Consider the following 19,348-nt stretch of genomic DNA (forward strand, 5'->3'; position numbering starts at 1 on the left):
GTACCGGGACCTGCTCGGCACCGGGACCCGGTGCACCGGGACCTGCTCGGTCCAGGCTCTTTGGAAGGGGCAGGATCCGGCCACCCCCGGCAGGGAGGGGGAACCCGGCAGGGACAGCCCCCACCGGAGCCCTCCCCAGGACCCTGCTGGGGGTCGGGGAGCTGGGAGCACGCAGGCACCCCAGGCACCCCCCCGTGCTGCCTGCCCCAGGCAGAGCCGTGCCCCCGGCCCCCTCCCCAGAGACAAGGCAGAGCCGGGCAAGCTCAGGCTACCATTTATTGTGAAAGGCCAGCGGTGCCTGCGGCGCCCTGAGCAGGCTTGGCCAGGGCCCCAAGGAGGTATTTAAAAGTGCTATTTACACCGAGCGAGCGCCGGGGCGTGCGGCCCCCCAGGGATCCCCTCTCTGCCCCCGCAGCCCCCCACCCAGCTCAGTAAAAGCTCTTCGCAGCTCCCCGGCTCTTGGTCACGTCCTTCCCAGCGCGTCCCTGGCATTCCCTGGGGCTGGCGTCGGTGCCCCTCAGCGCCGGCGTTGGCTGAGCACCAGCACCCACGGCGCAGCCCGAGGCGTCGCGGCAGGCGGTGCCGGGGTGCTCCCCGCGCTTGCCCATGGTGAGGATGCCCGCGGCGTGGTTGCCGGAGCCATGCAGCAGGCGGTAGAGGCGGCTCTGGAAGGCTGGTGGGACGCTCTTCCTCTTGCCCAGCGTGAGGATGCCGGCGGCGTGGTTGCCCATGCCGTGCAGGAGGTCGTAGATGCGGCACGAGCAGGTTTTCTGCCGGCAGCACTCGGGCAGGTTCTGGCGGGCGGCGGCCAGGGAGCAGAGCAGGAGCAGGAGCAGGAGGCAGGCGGCTCTCTGGAGCTGCCCGATAACGGCCGGCGTTAGCATGTGCCCCACAGGGCTGCCAGCACCCCGGCCGGTGGCTCAGCTCCCATCCACCCCACTCGCTGCAGGGGCTCAGCCCCGTACCCTCAGCACCACCCTTCAGCGCTCCGGGGCACAGCCAACACCGCTCCCCTGGGCACAGAGGGGACCCCAAAGCTCCTCACTTCCCCATCCCAGCCCCCAAATCCACGGTCCCCAGCCACGCTGCCAGCAGGAGCTGGCCACGGGTACCCTCACCGTGCCACTTACCCCACTCCGGCACACGGCAGCCCCAGGAGCACCCTCCCCTCATCACCAAGAGCCACGGGATGAGCACCCACGCTTGGCTGACGCTGGAGCAGCGCACAGCACGCAGCCAGCTCCCTCCCAGGGAGCCCGTGCAGGGCTGAGCCCCCCGCAGCTGCTCCTTGTCGGCTTTGGGGAGCCCCTGGGAGCCCCAAGGGACTGGCCCAGCCCTTGTGCACCCCGAGACCCCAGCCCCACATCGCCGGCCCCACCTTGGCGTTCGGCACCTCCATCCTTCCCGGTGTCTTCAGGTGGCCGAGCGGCACTGGGGCATGTCCTGCCAGGGCCGAGGAGCGCAGCTGCCCTGAGCTGTGCACCCTACACCGGGGCTTTATAGGGGCTGCCCGCCCCCCGGCCCCCAGCCCCCGGCACAATAGCATTGCCAAAAATACCAGCGGGAGCAGCGGGGCTGGTCTCTGGGAGACGCGCACCCTTTGTTGCCGGTAGCTCGGAGACGGGCCAGGCCTTTCCCCTCATTTGCGGCTCCGCATTATGAGGGTGCAGCGCGGGGCCGGGGTGCGCGGCGCTAATGAGGCCGTAATTACCCGAGGGACCCGCGGCCGGGCCGGCACAAAGCGGCCTGAAGGTCAGCACCGGGGGAAGCGCCGTCACCGCTCCCGACAACAGGTCCGGTCCTGGTGGCCCCAATTAGGCTAATTACTGCCCCGAACAAAAGGGTGCCAGGCAGCCGCGCGGCTCAGTGACGTGCGGGGCTGGTGCCCCCTGAACCCGGCTGGTGCCGGCGGAAGGATGTGGCCCCCATCCCACTGCCGCCCGCTGTCCTCCTCGGTGACCCCCATCCCCGTCTCACCCCGTGTGTCGGCGTGGAGAGGGAGCGGAGGGCACGGCGTGGGTCTCGCACACTTTATAAACGCTCCGCAGCCCCGGTCCGACCCCAGACCAACCCCACACTCACCGCCCGCGCCTGGGGCGTGCTCGCCCTGGGGACAAACCCAGGACAATTTCCCTGATGCCATAGGACACATCTGCTGGCAGCTCCGGTCTGCAGCGGCCCCGCAGCCCCTGCGCCCCCCGCGAGCTGTTCCCCGGGTGCCTGCCCAGCCCCTCTGCACAGCGGGGGGGCACGGAGACACCGGGGAGGGGAAGGGACCCCCTGGAAGCAAATCCTGCAGCCCTGAGAGCAGGACCCCGCACCTGGGGTGGCTTTTTACAAGGGTGGGGTCGGGCACAGCAGGCTGGGGGTGCATGCACACGGTCATTGGGGTGCCAGCAGCCCCCACTGGCCCCACAGCAAGGTGCCTGCTCTGGAAGCAGATGGGGGAGATGGATGAGACCCCAGGAGCCCAGGGGGGGCAGGCAGGAGTGGGGACCCCCCCCCCAACTCCCTGCCATGCCCAGAGCTGGTCCCCAAGCGGGCACACCGCTGCGCCAGCCCCGCTGCAACGTGCACCCTGCCCATTTTCATCCCTGTCCCAAAACGAGCCGCGGGCAGGCTGGGGCTCTCCGGTCCTGGTCCCCGCAAGCGGGGCTGCTCCATCGGGGTCCCCCCAGCCCCAGGCCGGGGTCAGCAGGACGCCGTGTCGCCGCCTCCTTCTGCCTCGGGGATGGGCTCCAGCGGGGCGCGCAGCCGGGAGGCCTCGGGCGAGGCCGAGCCGTTCCTGCCGATGCCGCAGGACTGCCCGGCGTTGTGGATCTGCCAGAGGTTGTCCAGCGCCTCCGCCTTGGCGTGCTTGAGGAGGTCGGCCTGGCCCTGCCACGGGGGAGAGGCTGTCAGGGGACGTGGCCGTGGGCGTGCGGGGTCCCAGCGTGCCACCTCCAGCCCCCGTTTGTGCCACGCAGCCACGGGCCCACGAGGGGCAGCGGGGAATTGCCGGGTACGGGCGCATTGCGGACCAGAAATGGCCCCAGAGCATCCCCCCAGTGCCAGTGCCCATGCTCTTGGCACAGTGGTGGTGAGGGATGGCGGTGGTGAGGGATGGCGGTGGTGATGGCCACGGCGCCGTCCCCCCCTCACCTTCAGGACGGTGATGTTCCAGGCGAAGCTCTCCAGCGCCTTCTGCAGCTTCCGTCCCCGCAGCCCCTCCTTGGCCTCGATGCGGTGCAGCTCCTTGTGGAAGTCCATGCCTGGGCACGGGGCACACGAGGCGGGGGGGCACGCTCAGGACCACGGGGTACGGGGACAGCCACCGCCCACGAGGGACGGGGACCGGCTGCCTTTCTCCCACGGCTGCCTGGGCTCCCCAGCGCATCGCTGGGCACCGCGGGTGGTCTCGGCAGCCCCGAGCCCCCTCCGCTTGGGGAACGTGGTCCCAACACAGCCCCCACCAGCTCGCCACCACCCTCAGCCACAGCCCTTGGTGTGTTTGGATCCTGGGGGACGCAGGGTTCTGGACGTTCAGCAGTTACCCTGGGGGGCAGATGCACAGCTCCTGCATGCTGCAGCCCACCCAGGGGGGCACAGAGCGGGGCCGCCGGGCCCCCCCCCATGCCGTAGCGCAGGCCCCCGTGCCGTGCACCGCATGATGTCCTCGTGAGCGGGTGCTATATTTACCCCTCCCTGACGCAGCACCGGCTCCGGGCCCACACGAGGGCTCCCACACACGCCTGCTCGCCCCCGTGCTGTCAATCAGCTCGCCCCCACCCCACACCCCCAGCCCTGCCACCAGCACCCCCAGAACCGCACCCCCCCCCCCCCAAAGTACCCAAAGCCGTGCCGGGACCACTGGGGCTCATCCACGGCGCAGCCAAGGGTGTGAAAGCAGGGAGCAGCACCTGGGAACGGGGGTCAGGGTGGCAGCCCCCCAATGTGGGGGGGTCGGTAGCAGCAGCTGCACACCCCAAAGACCCCTGCCCTCAGGCAGGACAAGGGCACGGGGGCAATGCCCACCCCCAGCAGCCCAACTGAGGGGCTCCCGTGGCCAAAGCGGTGCCGGCGGGCGCAGAGCCCACCCGCAGCCCCCCAGCCCCCCTCGCGGGCGCTCCCCCCTTCGCTGGCAGCGGCGGCGGAGCCGAAAGCCAAATGCTCGGAGAGGTTTCCGGGCTGCCGAGCCGCCAAGGAACAAACAGGGCTGCTGGCAGCGAGGCTGGCACCCGCTGGGGGTGGCAGAGCGGGGCCCCCTCCTTCCTCCCCGGCCCCTCCAGCTCCTGGCAGCTCTCCCAGCCCCGCGGGGTGCCCACACGAAGCACGGGGGCCGGCAGACCCCCGCAGACCCCGCAAGCATCCAAGGATGCCCTTACAGCACACGGGGTCCCAGTGCACCTTACCGGTGCGTACTGGGAGCACTGGGACACGCTGGGAGCGGGGCTGGGGTCCTGGGCAGCTGCGGGTGCAGGGGGCAGGATGGGACACAGGGAGGGTTCCCCGGGGGGGGGGACCGGGGCAGGCTGCCAGCAGCACCTGCCTGTGTGGGTTCAGCCATGTGTCTTTGAAGTCATAACATTCAGTTGCCACTTCTACCGTCAGCCCCAGTCTGTTATTTCTGATGCTAATTATATTCCGGCGTTTGGCAGCTAATGACTCTTCTCCGCTTCCTCATCAGCCTCCTCCGCTCCGCTCGCTCCCTCCCAGCCCTGCCCGCGCAGCCCCTGCAGCCGCCCGTCCCCAGCAGTGCTCCCCCCGGGGGGGGGGGGGACACAGCCCCTGCAGCCCCCCATCCCCAGCAGTGCTCCCCCGGGGGGGGGGGGGACAACCCCTGCAGCCCCCCATCCCCACCAGTGCTCCCCTGGGGCATGCAGCCCCTGCAGCTTCCCGCTCCCTGCCTTCTCTCCTTGCAGCGCATCCAGGACATGGGAAAAATGCAGAGCTGGACCCCCCCCCCCGACGGAAATCTCCCCCCACGCCAGCCGGGTGCTGACCTCCAGCTGCAGCAGGCACCCACCCGGGGCACCCCCACCTGCCCCCCTTGCCCCTCGCCAGGCACGGCAGCACGCTTGGCACTGCCCGTGCACGGATCCGGAGCCTGGTGTCAGACTGATCCGATCCCTGCGGGGACACACGTCCTCAGGGGGCTTGGAAGCACCCCCCCCCCCCATTTCTGGCACCCCTGGAACATGCTCCAGCTCTGGGGTCACCCCCCCCCGCACCCACCTGCCTGCTGCGCCTGGATGAGCTTGCTGTGCACCGCGTCGGCGGACTCGATCAGCGTCCGGCTGGTCTGGATCATCTGGGGACAGAGGGGCACCCTGAGGTGCTGAGCAGCCCCCCACCACCCCACATCCCACCCCACGCACCCTGCCTGCCGAGCGGATGGGGAGAAAAGGGGGCGGGGGGGGTCTGGCTGGGGGTCCCCCTGGCACGGTGCAGCCAGCGCCTGGCCGGCGGCCAGGTCCCCCTGCAACACAAAGGAAGGAAGCGGCCCCGGCTTCGGCTCTTAATGGGATTCCTCCCACCGGGCGGCCCCGCAGGATGCCCCGTGAGCCAGATGGGGTCTGCGGGGTCCCGGGTCTGTGGGGTCCCGGGTCTGTGGGGTCCCGGGTCTGCGGGGTCCCTCGGGGCATCTCCCAGCCAGTCCCCCCCTGCACCGCGATGGATCCAGTGATTTTGGGGGGACCCCATCCTGGGGCTGCCCCACGCACGCAGCTGTAGGCGAGGCAGGATGGTGCTGCTGGTGCTGCCGGCCCCGCTGAGCGTCCCCATCCCGCAGCTTACCGTCTCGTAGGCGGTGAGGACCTTGCGCAGCAGGTCGGGGATGGGGCCCTGCGCCTCCATGGCGGGGTACTGCTCTGCCAGGTTGAGGGTGACGCTGGGCGCGCTGTCGCTGTGCAGCAGCCACGCCGCCACCGTCAGGATGCACTGCTTCATGTTGGCGGCGGGCGTCAGGCCGCACAGCTCCTTGAAGGAGACCAACGCGTTCTGCGGGCAAAGACCGGCGTCAGGGGATGCGGAGCACCCCCAAGACCCCCCCCACCAGCCCAGCACCATCCTCCTCCCCAAAAACCCGCGGTGCCTCTGCCGGGTCCGGTACCTGCACGTTCTCCCGCAGGTCGGTGGCCTCCCGCAGGGGCTGGGTGGCCGTCCGGAAGACCTCATCGATGGCCTTGATGCCGGTGGCCTTGGTGGAGGTGTACTCCCGCACCCGGCGGCCCCGGCGCCCCGCCAGCCCCCGGCGGTGCCCCTTGCCCCCGCCGCGGCGGTCGGTGATGGCCACGTGCACGAAGAGGGTGGCGTGGGGCAAGGGCTCCCCGGCCAGAGACTGGAGGGGGACGTGGCGGTACCCGGGCTGCAGGCACTCGAAGGGGATGGTGTACTGGGCGATGAACTCGTCCCCGATGTAGTCGTCATCCAGCACGACGAAGCGCAGCACGGCCAGCTCGGGGAGGTTGATCTGGAACTCCAGGCTCTCGTCGAAGACGGGGTTGTCCCCGCTCTGCAGGGCCGTCTTGGTGCGGTGCTCGGCGCAGTCGGCCGGGATGCCGTGGATCTCGGCACAGACGTAGGGCTCCACCACCTCCCCCTTGGCCCCCGAGCCCTTGGGCTTGGGCAGGTTCTGCCCGCTGATGACCTTGAGGTGCAGGAGCTGGGCGGGCACCCCGGGCAAGGAGTCCTTGGCGTTGGCACTGAAGTAGGAGACCTCCTCCCGCATGATGGCGGGGCGCAGGACGTAGCCGCAAGCCCCGTTCTGCCGGAACCAGCCCGCGTTCAGGTCCATCATGAGCCCCGGCGTCTGGTAGTTCATGGCCACCATCTGGCAGCCGCACTTCCAGAAGTCCTGCGGGTTCATGTTGCTGGCGTCGATGCGCATGGGGCTGGGGTAGACGCGGGAGAGGAACCGCTTGTTGTAGCTCACCAGCTCCGCCGGGCACTCGTTGGCGAAGCGGCCGGCCTCCACCTCGCTGAAGGAGCACATCTCCCAGTAGCGCTGCCCGCGCCGCGAGCTCTCGAAGTCCTGGAAGGGAACGGCCTGGCAGAGGCTCACCAGCTCCGAGAGCTCCCGGCTGAGCCGCGCTCGCCGCGGGCCCCCTCCCTCCGCCACCTCCCGGTCCTCCTGGCCCAGCCTCCGCGCCAGCTCCCAGCCTTCCTCCTCGTCCGACACCTCCCCTTCGCTGTCCTCGCAGCCGGGCGGCAGCTTCTTGCCCTTGATGAGGATGCGGCCCTTGAGCTGCTCCGGGGAGGGCAGGTAGGAGGCGGCGGGGTCGGGGGGCTCCAGGTAGAGCTTCTCGCCCAGCGTCTTGCGCAGGCACTGGGCGGCCAGGCGCTGCTGGGCGGCCGAGCAGCGCACCACCAGGCAGAGGATGAGGGGGTAGGCGGAGGCGGTGAAGGCGTGCTGGTCGATCAGCCCCACCACGGTGCGGAAGGGCACGCAGGAGGCCCCCGAGGGGCTGGTGTAGACCACGGGCTCGCCGTCGGGGCCGTCCCACAGCACCAGCTCGATGCTGCGGCAGCCCAGCCCCAGGGCGCTGATGTAGCCGCTGATGTCCGAGCGGCCCCAGAAGTTGTCCTCCAGCAGGCAGGCGCTGTGGGCAGAGCTGATGTAGTAGTGCGAGAGGGGCTGCGCCATGTCCTGGCACACCTTGCGGTGCTGCGGGTCGAAGATGGAGCAGTCGGAGGAGAGCAGGTAGCGGGTGAAGCCGTCGATGGCCAGGTAGCCCTTCTCCCGGCCCTCCTTGGAGGGCTCGTACTTGCTGACGATCTCCAGGCACTTCTCCTCCGTCACCCCCTCCATGCCCTGCTCCACCTCCAGGAACATCAGCAGGTCCTTGAGGCCCAGGTACTCCTTGTTGCTGGAGAACTGCACCAGCAGGAAGAAGATCTCGGGGCGGGTGCAGAGCTCGCAGTACGCCTCCACGAAGAGGTCGCAGGCCACCTCCGCGCCGGGGCGCTCGCTGGCTTTCTGCAGCTCCTTGAACTTGAGCTCGATAGTGGACACCTTCATGCCCGGGTTGAGCGCTTTGATGAGCTGCACGGCCCGGGGCACGGGGATGCGGCCGGACTTCTCCAGGTCGGCGAGGTCAAAGACGGAGGAGATCCAGGAGGTCCGCAGGCTGGGGTGGCCGGTCCCCGGCGCCTCGGGCGTGTGCTTCCCGTAGGACACCAGGTACCGGAGCCCCATCACCCAGGCGCTCACCACGTCGGCCGAGCTGGCCACCAAGTCCAGGGACTCGTAGTTGTCTCCGTAGATGATGGAGAAGGCGCACTCATCGGGGAACTGGTCGGAGAGGCCGTTGCTGCGCAGGATGGGGGTCTTCTTGCCCACCCGCACCTCTTTCACCGACTTGATCTCAATCTTGGCCTTCTCCGAGTCCTTCTTGGAGGGCTCCCAGCGCACGGAGCGCATGTCGGCGTCCAGCACGAAGAAGCGGCTGTACATGCGGGAGTTGGAGCGCACCTTCTTCAGCTCGCAGCCCTCCAGCATGAAGGAGATGCAGGCGGCCGTGCTGTTGATCTTCCGGTCGTTGGGCATGGTGCTGAAGGAGACTGTCTTCTTCTTCTGCATGGGTCGCTGCCGAGAGCCGTCCTGCCGGGGGGGGGAAGAGGGCAGAGCCATCAGAGCAACGCACCGTGCACCCACCGGTCCCCCTGGGATCCCCACCCCAGCTCCGATATGCAGCAAGGGGCCCTGGGGTGCCCCTGCATCGTGCAAAGCCCAGCCTGGTCCCCCTGAACCCTCTCCCCCCCCATCCCAAAGGCTGGGAGCCGGCTCCAGCCAGGGCCTCCCCCGCTGCCAGGCTTATTTTAACTCTGTGTTCCTTCCTTCCTTCCTTCCTGCTCCCAGCCGTGAGCCGGATCCTTCCCCACCTCTCGCTCACCCTCCGGGGCACAGCCGTGCACAGGCATGGTCCCCATCGTCCTGGGGTCTGGGGACACGGGAGGGGAAAGGGCCTCCTGGCAGGACCCCCCCGTGCCCACACCAGCCCCATGCCCCAGAGGGACACGCACCGTGGCCCCCCCTGCACCCTCGGGAGACCAACTCCAGGCAGCAGGGGAAAAAAGGCTCCCCCGAGGCAGGGAAGGGGAGACCCTGTTACCGAAAGGGTCGGAGGAGGCGGGGGTAGGGGGAACAGCAGGGCTGGGAGCATATTATGGGTTGGATTTCATTAAGTAGTGCAGCAGGGAGGAGGTTTAATCCACTTCTTCAAGATTATGGTGAGTCACCTCTAATCTGGTGGTGCCTCCGGCACATGCAGGCTCTTCCCAGCTGCCAGGGCTTGGGGATGATGGGGTGTCCCCTCCGGCACCCTGAGAGCTTTCACACCTCCACGGCGCAGCTGTTGCAGCCTGGGCTAAGAGCCCAGGCACAGATTTCGTGGTGTTTCACCCCAAACGGTCTCCATTTACCCTTGTGGGGACAGGCAGCCAGCTCCAGCCACGGGTGCACAAGGCGCAATGCCCCAGGGAAGGGGAAACCGGCTCCAGCCCCCAGCCCCATTTTAGAGCTGGCTGGATGCTGCTGGGTCAGGGGGAGACACCACGCTGGGCGCATTGAGGGACCCAGCTCAGCCTCTGCGGGATGGGGAGGGCTCGGGTGGGAGATCCCCCTGGGACGGTCACCCCAGGGCTGAGCCGCCGTGCCGGGTGCGGAGGGTTCAGCAGCAGGCTGTGCCATCGCCAGCCCTGCGGGGACGGACGCGGCGGCCGAGCCATCTGCGCCGCCACCACGACGCTTCCTGCGAGCAGCAATCTGAGCGCGCCACTGCCTCGCGGCACCAGGCCCGGCCCCGCACCCGCCCCGCTCGCAGGGTGACCGCTGGCAGCGGGGAGCACGGGGCAGGACCCGCACCCGCACCCCTCTGTGCCCGCACCCCACCCCGGTGCGCACCCCACCCCTGCACCGGGCCCCAGAGCAGAAAACAGGAAATCCATCCGGAAAGGAAACGCGGGGCGGGGGGCCTGCTCGCACCCAGCGGCTGCCGGGACCTGCCTCCAGCTGTGCCGGAGCCTGCCCTCGCCCACCGCAGGCAGCCGAACCCACCCCTCCAGCACCGGCTCCGCTCCCACGGCCGGCGAGCCCTCGGCGTGCACCACGGGGTGCGATGCTCGAGCATCTCCCGGTGCCTCCTGCGGCTGAATGCGTTCACGCCTTGCCCCTGCAGCCCACTGGGTTCAGGCAGAGGGAGAGAAAAGCCGCTGCTCCCAGGCAGCCCGTTGTGCTGGCGTGCTCCAAGCTGGCTGACCCGGGGATGCTCGGCGAGGCACGGGTGCGAGCGGTGCAGGCAGAGCTCCCTGGGGTGCTAAGTAGGTCAGTAACAGAGGCAGGAGAACGCGGTGCCTGGAGCCGGGAGAGTCCCTGCCACTGCCCACGGGGAGCACGGAGGATCCCGGCTGCAGGGCACGGCTCTGGAGTGGGGCATGGTGCACGCTGTGCTGCTGCTCACATCGCACCCGTGCAGTCCTGCTCGGTGGAGGGGAGCTGACAAATCCCACGCCGCCGGTGACGCTGCCCACCATGCCCACCATGCCCACCATGCCCGCGCCGATGCCGAGTGCTGGCAGCCAGCTGGGCACGGACGGCACATCCTAACCCATCTCCCTGGACCCTGCCCAGCTCAGCGGCGTGTGCTCAGCACCACTTTAGCCAATTACCTCCCATCATTAGTGCCCTGGCGAGCACGGCAGCCCTAATCCCAGCCGCCGCGTGACCCCGCTCGTTACCCAGCTAAACGAGCACACCGGGATGTGCCCATCGGGCCACGGACCTGCCGGGTATCCCCAGGGGGGGTCTCCACCAGCGCAGCGGCTTCTGATGGTAGGAAATAGAGAAACCGAAAGCCTCTGGGGCTGAGGTGCCTTGGAAGGAGCTGCAGCTCTGCTGCCTGGCGGAGGGGAGCAGGACGCCTTGTCCCTACGGGACTGTTCCTGGGTCTGGCTGGGACACGCCGCAGCCACGTCCCGCGCGCCGGTTCTCCCCGCTGCCCCAGTCCCAGAGGCAGAGCAGGGATGTGGGCAGGCAGCAGCGGAGCGGAGGCAGCGGGAGGCCAGGCACAGCCAGGGCTTTTCTACAGTCATTTGTTCCCTGCCAAGAAGACAGAGAGTGACACATTCACTCCCCGCGGCACCAGCTGCCGCTACCCAGCGAGGGGCTGCTGGAGCCCGGGCCCCATGCGGAGGGACCGGCACTGCTCCTGGGGCTCGGGCAGGAAGGGGATGGCCCCACTCATGGCGGGCAGGACAGCAGGGTGCTGGGGAAGGGCCACATCCTGCGGTGGGGAGGAACAGACCCGGTACCCCTCAGTCCCCCACCAGCATCCTCCCTACTCACCAGCCCCCCAAACTCTTCTGCTTCCAGCCTGGAGAAGAAAGCAGGGAACAGGTCCTCCAGCCAGGACGCAGGGACAGCAGCCTCCCTGCTCTCCGTCCCCCACGAAGCCGCTCTCTGCAGTCCCATCGCTGCACAGGGCCAGCTCCAGCACCACCCCGTACTGGTCCTGAGCTCCCCCGGCCCCAGCACAGCCGCTGATTCTACTTTCAGATTCACTCCTCCAGCCTTTTCTGGAAATCCCATAAAATAACAGAGCCTGCAGCTCTTCCCACATGTGCTTCCACTTAGTCACCAGCCGGTCTCTGCCCGTCCTGCTGCCCCACAGCCCGCAATCAATCTGTGCCCTTGGTCCAAGCTGGGGGCACAGAGCACCCCCCCCAGCCCTGCGTGGGCACAGAGTGGGGACAGCAAGCTGTGACACCAGGGCAGAGCCCCGCAACATGGCAACAGCCTCAGCATCCCCCAGGGATTTGGGGCCCAGCAGCTGCTCCCCAGGTCCTGCCAAGCACAGCCCCTGGGGGCAAGGACACGGGGTTCTGTGGGAACCCAGACCTCCTGGGGGGCCCCAGGGACCCTTCTCGATGCCACCACCCTCTCGCCAGCTGCTGTGCAGAGCCCTGGATGGGGTTTTGGGCAGGCAGCAGCTCCCTGCTGACCGCCCCCATGAGCTGGGGCAGAGCCAGGCCTTTGGGGTCCCTGCTGCTGGGTGGGGGGCTGGCGGAGGACAGGCTGTCCCCTGTCCCTGCTGAGGGATGCAGGAGCCTCTCTGGGGACACGAGCAGGACTGCCGTGTCCAAATGGGGATGGTAGAGGAGGGCGAGTGGCTGGTGCCCACACAGTCCCACGGGCAGCGTGCCCACCTCGCTGTCCCCACAGCCTCACCCGAGAGAGGAGCTCAGCCCGGTCGGGGTCTAAGGCACAGCCCCAGGAACTCAGAGCTGTGGGATCCAGCACCACGGAGAGGTGGGGACCTGCAGCAGGGAAAGCCCAAGCCCGGAGGGTCTCGGAGATGTGTGATGGACCAGAAGAGGCTGGGGGACACCGTCCCACATTGGCATCCTCCACTGCCAGCACCCTCAACCACTGGCACTTGCTCTGGGCCACCCGACCTTCCCCTAAGGCCAAATCCTGCGGTGATGCACAGCAGGGACGGGGGGATGCACCCAGCCAAGAGGCAAGCTAAGGGGAGCAGCAGCCCTGGCACGTTTGCCTCCAGCTTGCACAGCACCCTGCAACCTCTCCCGGTAGCTGAGCCTGGGCTGCAGGGGGGGGACAGGAGACCCCACGAGGTCCCCGAGCACACACGGCACACCGGCATGGGCCTTTGTGGCTGCAGGAGCCCAGGGAGGTCCCCTCAGCATCCCGGTGTGGGGCACAGCCCAGCCACCCCGCAGCGGTTTGCAGCAGGAGCCCAGCCAGGGGCGGGGGGTCCCCAAAGGCACCCGACGCCCCCCGCCCAGGTCTCTGGGGCACGAGGCCAGGGCCAGGCGGGCAGCACGGGAACAGCCCCCACGCGGGGTATTAATAGTACCGGAGCTCTACCGGCTTAAAATAGGCTGCCAGGAGTGGGGAGGCGGGTCCCGGGCGGACGCGACCTATTGTGTCAGCGAGCAACGCCGACGTAAGCACAATTAGGGGGGCTGATTTAGAAAAAACACACGCGCGACCCCCCCTGCCCACCGGCATGGGGGAGCCCAGGGACCCCCCCAGACCCACAGCACCCTTGGTCCCCCCACCCAGCCGTGGCTCGGCTCTCGGGAGGTCACGGGAGCTGGGCCCGAGGCTCGATGCAAGGGAACGCAGGAAGATGCTCAGGAGCACGCAGCACCCATGGGTGCCCCCACGCAGGAGGGGGTGATGCTGGGGTGCGATGCCCATCGCAGGGGCAGCGTGGCCGTGCAGGGAGCCCACGGAGGGGGGCTACGTGGGGGCGATTCCCAGCCGGGCACGGAGAACAGGCCTGGCCTGGGGAGCGCACAAAGGGGTTTGCCCTTGGGGGACCCAGGCTGCCGGCAGGGCGAGGGAACGCGGTGCCAGCGCTGGTGGGAGCAGCACCCAGCACTGCACCAGCACCCAGCTGGGCGGCATCCCCGGCCCTACGCACCCACCGGCCGGGGGAACCGGGGGCAGCGGCTCCCCGCCACCGCCCCTGGACCCCCAGGGATGTTGGAGGGGGGGGGCGCTCAGAGGGCACCGGGGGCTGCGGGAACCGGCACAGAACCGGCTCCGGGGAACCTCTGCTCGTTCCGGCCGGGCTGGGCTCCGAAGCACCGAGCCCCGCGCAGGTACCGGCCGGTGCCGGGGGCTGGGGGGGGGGGGCGAGCAACCGGGGCATCCCGGTGTGTGTGTGTGGGGGGGGGGGGGGTTGAACCGGGAGGAACCGGGAGGGCTCGGGGCAGGGCGCGGGCTCTCACCTTCATGATGCTGGCGCGGGGCGCGGCGGGCGCGGGGCTCCGCTCCACCGAGTCCTCGCGGCTGCTGCTGCCCGAGCCCGAACCGGGGCTGCCGCCGCCGCCGCCGCCGCCGCCGCCGCTGCGGGGCCCGTTGGGCAGCGGCACGGCGGGGCGGGGCGAGCCCGGCGGCGGGGCGCCCCGGGGCCCCTCCGCCATCCCCGCCGCACCAGGGCAGCGGCCGCCGCGGGGCCCCGGGCGCCCCGGTGCCTGCGCCCGCCGCCGCCGCCGCCGCTGCTGCTGCTGCGGGCTCGGTGGCGGAGCGGGAGGGAGGCGGGGACGGGCCGGGGCCGGGGCCGGGGCCGGGGGCGGAGACGGAGACGGCGCGGTTCCCCCCCCCCCCCCCTCCTCTTCCTCCTCCTCCTCCTCCTCCTCCTCGTCCCGCCCGCCCCGGGCTGCAGCGGTGCACGGCGGGGAGCGGGGCCGGGCACCGGGCACCGGCATCCCCAGGGCCTCCGCCCAGCGCTGCAGCGCGTGGTCTCGGTGGCCGCCCCAAAGCGCCGGGCCCCCGGCCAAGCCTGCACCCGGCAGCTTGGTCCTAAATGAGCCTGCAGCCTGGTAGCCAAAGCCAGCCTGCAGCCTCGTGCCCAAAGCCACCCCGGCATCCTGCAGCTTGGTACCCAAAGCCAGCCCGGTGCCCAAACCCAGCCCACATCTTGCAGCCTGGTGCTCAAATCGATCTTGCACCCTGCAGCCTGGCACCCAAACCCAGCCCAAATCTTGCAGCCTGGTGCTCAGGTTGATCTTGCACCCGGCAGCCTGGTACCTGAAAGGAGCTTGCACCCTGGCATCCTGCAGCCTGGTACCCAAAGCCAGCCTGGTACCTAAACCAAGCCTGCAGCCTGCAGCCCAGTACCCAAAGCCAGCCCACATCTTGCGGCCTGGTGCTCAGACAGACCTTGCATCCTGCAGCCTTGTACCTGAAACCTTGCACCCCGGCATCCTGCAGCCCAGTACCCAAACCCAGCCCGGTGCCCCAACCCAGCCCGTATCTTGCAGCCTGGTGCTCGAATCAACCTTGCGCCCTGCAGCCTGGTACCTGAAAGGAGCTCGCACCCTAGCATCCTACAGCCCGGCACCCAAACCCAGCCTGGCATCCTGCAGACTGGTACCCAAACCCAGCCTGCATCTTGCAGCCTGGTGCTCAGATCAACCTTGCACCCTGCAGCCTGGCGCCCAAACCCAGCCCGCACCCTGCAGCCTGGTGCTCCGATCGACCTGGCGCCCTGCAGCCTGGTGCCTGAAACAACCTCACACCCTGCAGCTCGGTGCAATGCCTGGCCCAACGCCCTGCTCGTCCAAGCAGGGGGGCTCGAGGCTTTGCCGCAGGGCACAGCGGGGTCCCCAGGAAGGGCTGTGGGTGTGCACGGCACAGGCAGCGGGATGAGCAGCGCCGCGGGGCTCCCCAGGCTGTGTGCTGCTGTGCAGCTCTCTGCCAGCACCAGGGAGCCGGGAGCACCCCAGGGACCTGCCAGAGCCCAGCTTCACCCCTCTGGCCTTTATCCAGCACCCACCAACCCTGCTTTCCACCAACCCCCAGCTCTGCCAGCACCAGGTGAACCTGATGCACGCTGGCCCAGCACCAGTGTCCCCGCTAGGACAGCAACCCCAAACCCTCCCCGGCCACACCATTTCTCCCCTGCTTGCAACAGGAATTCTGCTCCAGGCTTTTCTTCCAGCAGGGGATGGGAGGGAAGGGGCCTTTGCATGATTCTCATCCCTGGCAGGGAGGCTTTGGCTGCACCATGGGGGATGCTTCATGCGTGCCTTGTTTAAGACAATGTTTTCTGCCAGAGGCCCTGCTTGCCCCCACCCCAGTAACAGCTGCCTGCACAGCAGGTCCCCTAAGCATCACGGCTCAGTAGCCCTTAAAATAAACCTTAGCGAGCAGGAGAAAGGACCAGTCCCCGCCACGTGTCCCCACCAGACACTCCCAGAGCCCCAGGACAGACGCTGAACTGGTTAAATATTCATGGCTGACCCTTCCCCAGGACCAAGAGCAAGCAACAATGGCGACTTCTCCTCAAAGCGGATAGTCGGGGTCGTCATCAAGACTCTCTTAATGAGGATTAAAAACATATTAAAAAAAAATCAATCCCAGAGCGCTGCCCTTTGTTTATATTTGAGAGATAATCCTCCTTTATTTTGCTTCTGTTCTTTACAAAACGCTAAAAAAGCCCTTCCTGGAGCTGATTGTTCCCGAAGCAACGGACACAGCTGGAGCCCGGCGGAGGGGCTGCTCCATGGCAGCAGCTCCTGCGGCCACCGCGTGCCCTGCCTGGGACATCCATGCCAAGGGGCAAAATGCCACCGGGTCCCGAGGCCGCCAGCTCCTGGGGAGTTTTCTGCTGTCACCCATGCTGGCCACGGGCTGTGAGCACCGAGGTGGCCCTCAGGAAAGCCTCAGAAAAGCTCTGAGGGTGGTGGTGGGCACTGCCAAGGCACTGAGCAGAGTAGGGACCAAGCCTGGCACATCCAGAAAGCCCCTGGTGATGCTCGCCCACGCCCACGGTCCCCCTCCGTGCCCCCAAAAAGTCCTGGGAAGGGCCAGCAGCGGGCTCCAGAGGTGTGGGAGCAGGCACATGGTTGAGCTCGCTGCCTCCATCTGCTCTGCTCAGCCAAACCCCGCGGGGCTGGGTGCCCTCGCCCCCGCTAGGGAGGCACCCTGGCCCCGATCCCTCCCTGGAAGGCACACACCAAGCAAACCCCGGCGGCGAGCGGGCTGCTTTTAGGAGATAACGGTGCTCTGGATGACGGCCAGCAGCCGCTCCTCCCGCAGGACCCTGGGCATGGGGACGGGGGAGCCCAGGGCCTCCCGCAGCTGGGCGAAAGCCCCGGCCCCCACCAGGTGCAGGCGCAGGGGCCCGATGCTGCCCTTGAAGCGGAACGATTTGTAGACGGGGAAATCCTCCTGCAGGCAGTGGTCCAGCTGCAGAGAGACAGGGAGGAGGCCCTCACAGGTCCTAAAACCGTTTTCCCTACAGAGCAGCTGCCACCCACCGCAACACCCAGAACCCCCAGGCTCCAGGCTCCAGGGAAGGAGCCCCTTTGCCAAAAGTCCTCCTGCACAGCCATACCCACGTCCCCCCCCTCCTGCGTGCAGCAGCCCCACGGGCACTGCCTGCGGGCTCCTGCAGCCAGCACAGCTCAGCAAAGCCGATCCCAAGGTGCCCAGGCTGCCGGCGAGCACTGCCACCGCGTGGCTGCGGGGCTGGCAGGGGGCAGGCAGGGAGCAGGCAGCAGGATCTGCAACCTGCCTGCAGCCAGCAGACCCCCCCAAAACCCCGAGCCCCCCCCTTACCTTGTAGCGCTGCCCCTCCGACAGGTCCCTCAGGCCCCGCAGCTCCACGAACACCTCGTAATGGGGGGCGCAGACCCCCGAGGAGGCGCCTGCAGCAGTGCCACGAGCGCATTAAAGCCGCCCGCAGCCCCCAGCTCGGCTCGGGTGGTGCTGGCTGCGCTTTGGGGTGACCGGTGGGGCGTTTTGGGGGTGACTCACCCAGCAGGGAGCTCTCCACGCAGACGTAGTCGATCAGGCGAGCGCCCGGCCACATGCCCACGGCGCGGCACAGGCTCCGGCAGAAGCGCTCCTCGGGGATGCTCTCGCCCCGCACGCTCAGCACCTGGCTCTCCCTGCCGGTGTGGGCACGGGTGGGTGCCCCGTGCCGGGGGTGCCGCCAGCACCTGCCCCGCACAGAGCCCCCCCACGGCGAGGGATGAGGGTCTGGGGTGTCCTCACCTGCGCACGGGCTCCACCACGGGACACTGCTTGTTGAAGCCGGCCACCCTCAGCACCTCTCCGGCACGGCACCTGCGCAGGCACAGGGAGCATGAGGCCGGCGGGGGGTGGCGCAGGACGTGCAGCCCCCCCGGAGCACGGCAGTAGGGAGGCACCTGTACTCCCCGGGCCGGGCGGTCAGAACCAGTCTGTACTCCCGTCCCTCCCAGAGCTCGCCCAGCAGCACCGTCTGCTGCTCCTCCTCTTCCTCGGCCGGGCAGGGCAGGAACTCGCAGAAAGCCCAGTCGGGGCACAGCAAGAAGCGGGGCTCTGGCTCCTCCGGCCATAAGTTGACACCGAGCAGAGCTGGACAGAGGGCAGCACCGGTCAGTGTGACCCCCCCCCCCCAGGCCCTCCCTTCTCACCCACTCCAAGAAGAGACCAAGGCACGGCTGTTTTTTTGGAGAGCTGAGAGGCCTCTGCGGGGTGGGATACTGCACGCAGCGAGGCACCCACCTCTTCTGGGCTTCGCACTGCCATACAACAGGGGTCCCCCCACCCGCGCCCCCATGGGGACAGCCCTGCTCGGGCCGCACTCACCTCCTGCCGCCCGGTAGAAGGGGCAGTACAAAGGCAGCCCCCTGCACTCGGCCTGGCGCAGGGCGTCACAGTAGAGCCGCTCCCCGCCGTGCGCCGTCCCCACCACCACCACCTGCAGCTGCGGCCACAGGCGCTGCACGATGCCCTCAAAGCCCCGGGCGCACTCAGCCCGCAGCTCGGCCGCCCGGGCGGCGTCAGGGACCAGCAGCGCCTGCAGCCGGCCCCGCAAATCTTCGGGCAGCCCGTTTTGGGGGCTCAACCTGCCCAGCGCCAGGTCCTGGGCCAGCTGGGGCCAGCCGGAGCGCAGCGCCGCCAGCGCATCGTGCAGCTCGGAGGCCAGCCCGGCCTCCAGCACCCGCAGGGAGCGCGCCCGCAGGGCGAAAAGCAGCTGCACCCGCAGGGCTGCCGTCCGCGAGGGCAAAGCCCCCGCCTCGGGGGGCGCGCAGTACAGGGTGGGCAGGGGCCAGCCCGCCGGGGCGCGGGGGCGAGCGGGTGCCCAGCTGAGCAGCGCGGTGCCGCGGGGGGCCAGCGCCTGCGGGAAGGCGGCGTGGAGGACGTCCAGGTAGAGCAGGGACCCCTGCGTGGGGAAGAGAGGCGAGGGATGCAGGGTGCTGGGCACCGTTTGGGGTGCCGTGGTGCTCCCCTTAGCAGCCCGGCTGCCCCCCCTTACCTGCAGCGGGGGCTCGCAGGCCCAGCAGCACCGGAGCAAAGCCCAGAGGCTGAGCGGCGGCACCGTGTCCCCCTGCTCCCCATCAGCGCAGCCCCCCGTTAGGGGGTGACGCTCCCGAAAATCATCCGACCCTGCGAACAGACGGGGCGGGCTGAGACGCGCATCCCGCAACACCCCCCCCCCCAAAAAAAAAAAAAAAAAAAAAAACCAAACCCCAACTCCCCTCCGCTTCTTAACCCCCCCCCCCCCCCGCCCCCCCAACCCACCGCGGCCCTCCCCGGGCTCACCCTGGGCCGTGCCGGGGGGCAGCAGCCCCCGCAGCCGCCGCTCCTGGCTGTGGCGCACGTCGGTGCCCAGCACCTCCAGGCGGCGCCGGTGCCACCGAGCGGCGCGGCGGAGCGCGGCCGCGAGCAGCCGGGGGGGCAGCGGGGGGGGCCCGGGCAGCACCGCGCACACGGCCACGGCCACGGCCACCGCCAGCAGCAACCCGGTAGCCACCGGCAGCAGCATCCCGGGGGCCACCGGCAGCAGCATCCCGGGGGCCGTCGCCAGCAGCATCCCCGGGACCACCGGCAGCAGCATCCCGG

The 19,348-nt window shown here is 69.1% G+C and overlaps 3 protein-coding genes across 4 annotated transcripts; all 3 read right to left on the reverse strand.

The window, feature by feature from the left end:
- Positions 1–428: 428 nt before the first annotated feature.
- Positions 429–1,399, reverse strand: HCRT (hypocretin neuropeptide precursor). Of its 2 annotated transcripts, none has more exons than XM_050715511.1 (2): positions 1,379–1,399; positions 429–851 (listed from the first exon to the last, which is right to left on the reverse strand). In XM_050715511.1, the coding sequence occupies exons 1-2, from the start codon at positions 1,397–1,399 to the stop codon at positions 429–431; spliced, it is 444 nt and encodes a 147-aa protein (XP_050571468.1). The 2 variants fall into 2 exon arrangements, with proteins under 2 accessions (XP_050571468.1, XP_035424419.1); XM_035568526.1 differs by having other exon boundaries at positions 429–857.
- A 613-nt stretch (positions 1,400–2,012) lies between these two features.
- LOC118259153 (inactive phospholipase C-like protein 2) lies at positions 2,013–13,932 on the reverse strand. The gene is made up of 6 exons (XM_035568478.2): positions 13,738–13,932; positions 6,092–8,581; positions 5,776–5,979; positions 5,215–5,290; positions 3,142–3,251; positions 2,013–2,877 (listed from the first exon to the last, which is right to left on the reverse strand). Exons 1-6 carry the CDS (start codon positions 13,930–13,932, stop codon positions 2,692–2,694), a joined length of 3,261 nt encoding a protein of 1,086 aa, XP_035424371.1. The 3' UTR covers positions 2,013–2,691.
- A 1,949-nt stretch (positions 13,933–15,881) lies between these two features.
- On the reverse strand, positions 15,882–19,319 carry GHDC (GH3 domain containing). Its single transcript, XM_035568449.1, has 8 exons — positions 19,049–19,319; positions 18,762–18,892; positions 18,092–18,668; positions 17,668–17,857; positions 17,513–17,584; positions 17,273–17,406; positions 17,075–17,163; positions 15,882–16,702 (listed from the first exon to the last, which is right to left on the reverse strand). The coding sequence occupies exons 1-8, from the start codon at positions 19,317–19,319 to the stop codon at positions 16,502–16,504; spliced, it is 1,665 nt and encodes a 554-aa protein (XP_035424342.1). The 3' UTR covers positions 15,882–16,501.
- Positions 19,320–19,348: the final 29 nt, after the last annotated feature.

Source organism: Cygnus atratus, chromosome 25 (assembly GCF_013377495.2).
Source record: "Cygnus atratus isolate AKBS03 ecotype Queensland, Australia chromosome 25, CAtr_DNAZoo_HiC_assembly, whole genome shotgun sequence".
Classification (NCBI taxonomy): domain Eukaryota; kingdom Metazoa; phylum Chordata; class Aves; order Anseriformes; family Anatidae; genus Cygnus; species Cygnus atratus.

Bases quoted from the DNA above. Each gene is read 5' to 3' on its own strand.
- HCRT (XM_035568526.1), bottom strand. From the start codon at position 1,399: ATGGAGGTGCCGAACGCCAAG. The intron at 858-1,378 runs GTGGGGCCGGCG...GTTATCGGGCAG, and splicing joins TGGAGGTGCCGAACGCCAAG to CTCCAGAGAGCCGCCTGCCT.
- LOC118259153 (XM_035568478.2), bottom strand. From the start codon at position 13,932: ATGGCGGAGGGGCCCCGGGGCGCCCCGCCGCCGGGCTCGCCCCGCCCC. The intron at 8,582-13,737 runs GTGAGAGCCCGC...CCCCCCCGGCAG, and splicing joins CCCGCGCCAGCATCATGAAG to GACGGCTCTCGGCAGCGACC. The intron at 5,980-6,091 runs GTACCGGACCCG...CTTTGCCCGCAG, and splicing joins ACCTGCGGGAGAACGTGCAG to AACGCGTTGGTCTCCTTCAA.
- GHDC (XM_035568449.1), bottom strand. From the start codon at position 19,319: ATGCTGCTGGCGACGGCCCCCGGGATGCTGCTGCCGGTGGCCCCCGGG. The intron at 17,164-17,272 runs GTGAGTCACCCC...GCACTGCTGCAG, and splicing joins CGTGGAGAGCTCCCTGCTGG to GCGCCTCCTCGGGGGTCTGC. The intron at 16,703-17,074 runs GTAAGGGGGGGG...GTCTCTCTGCAG, and splicing joins CGGAGGGGCAGCGCTACAAG to CTGGACCACTGCCTGCAGGA.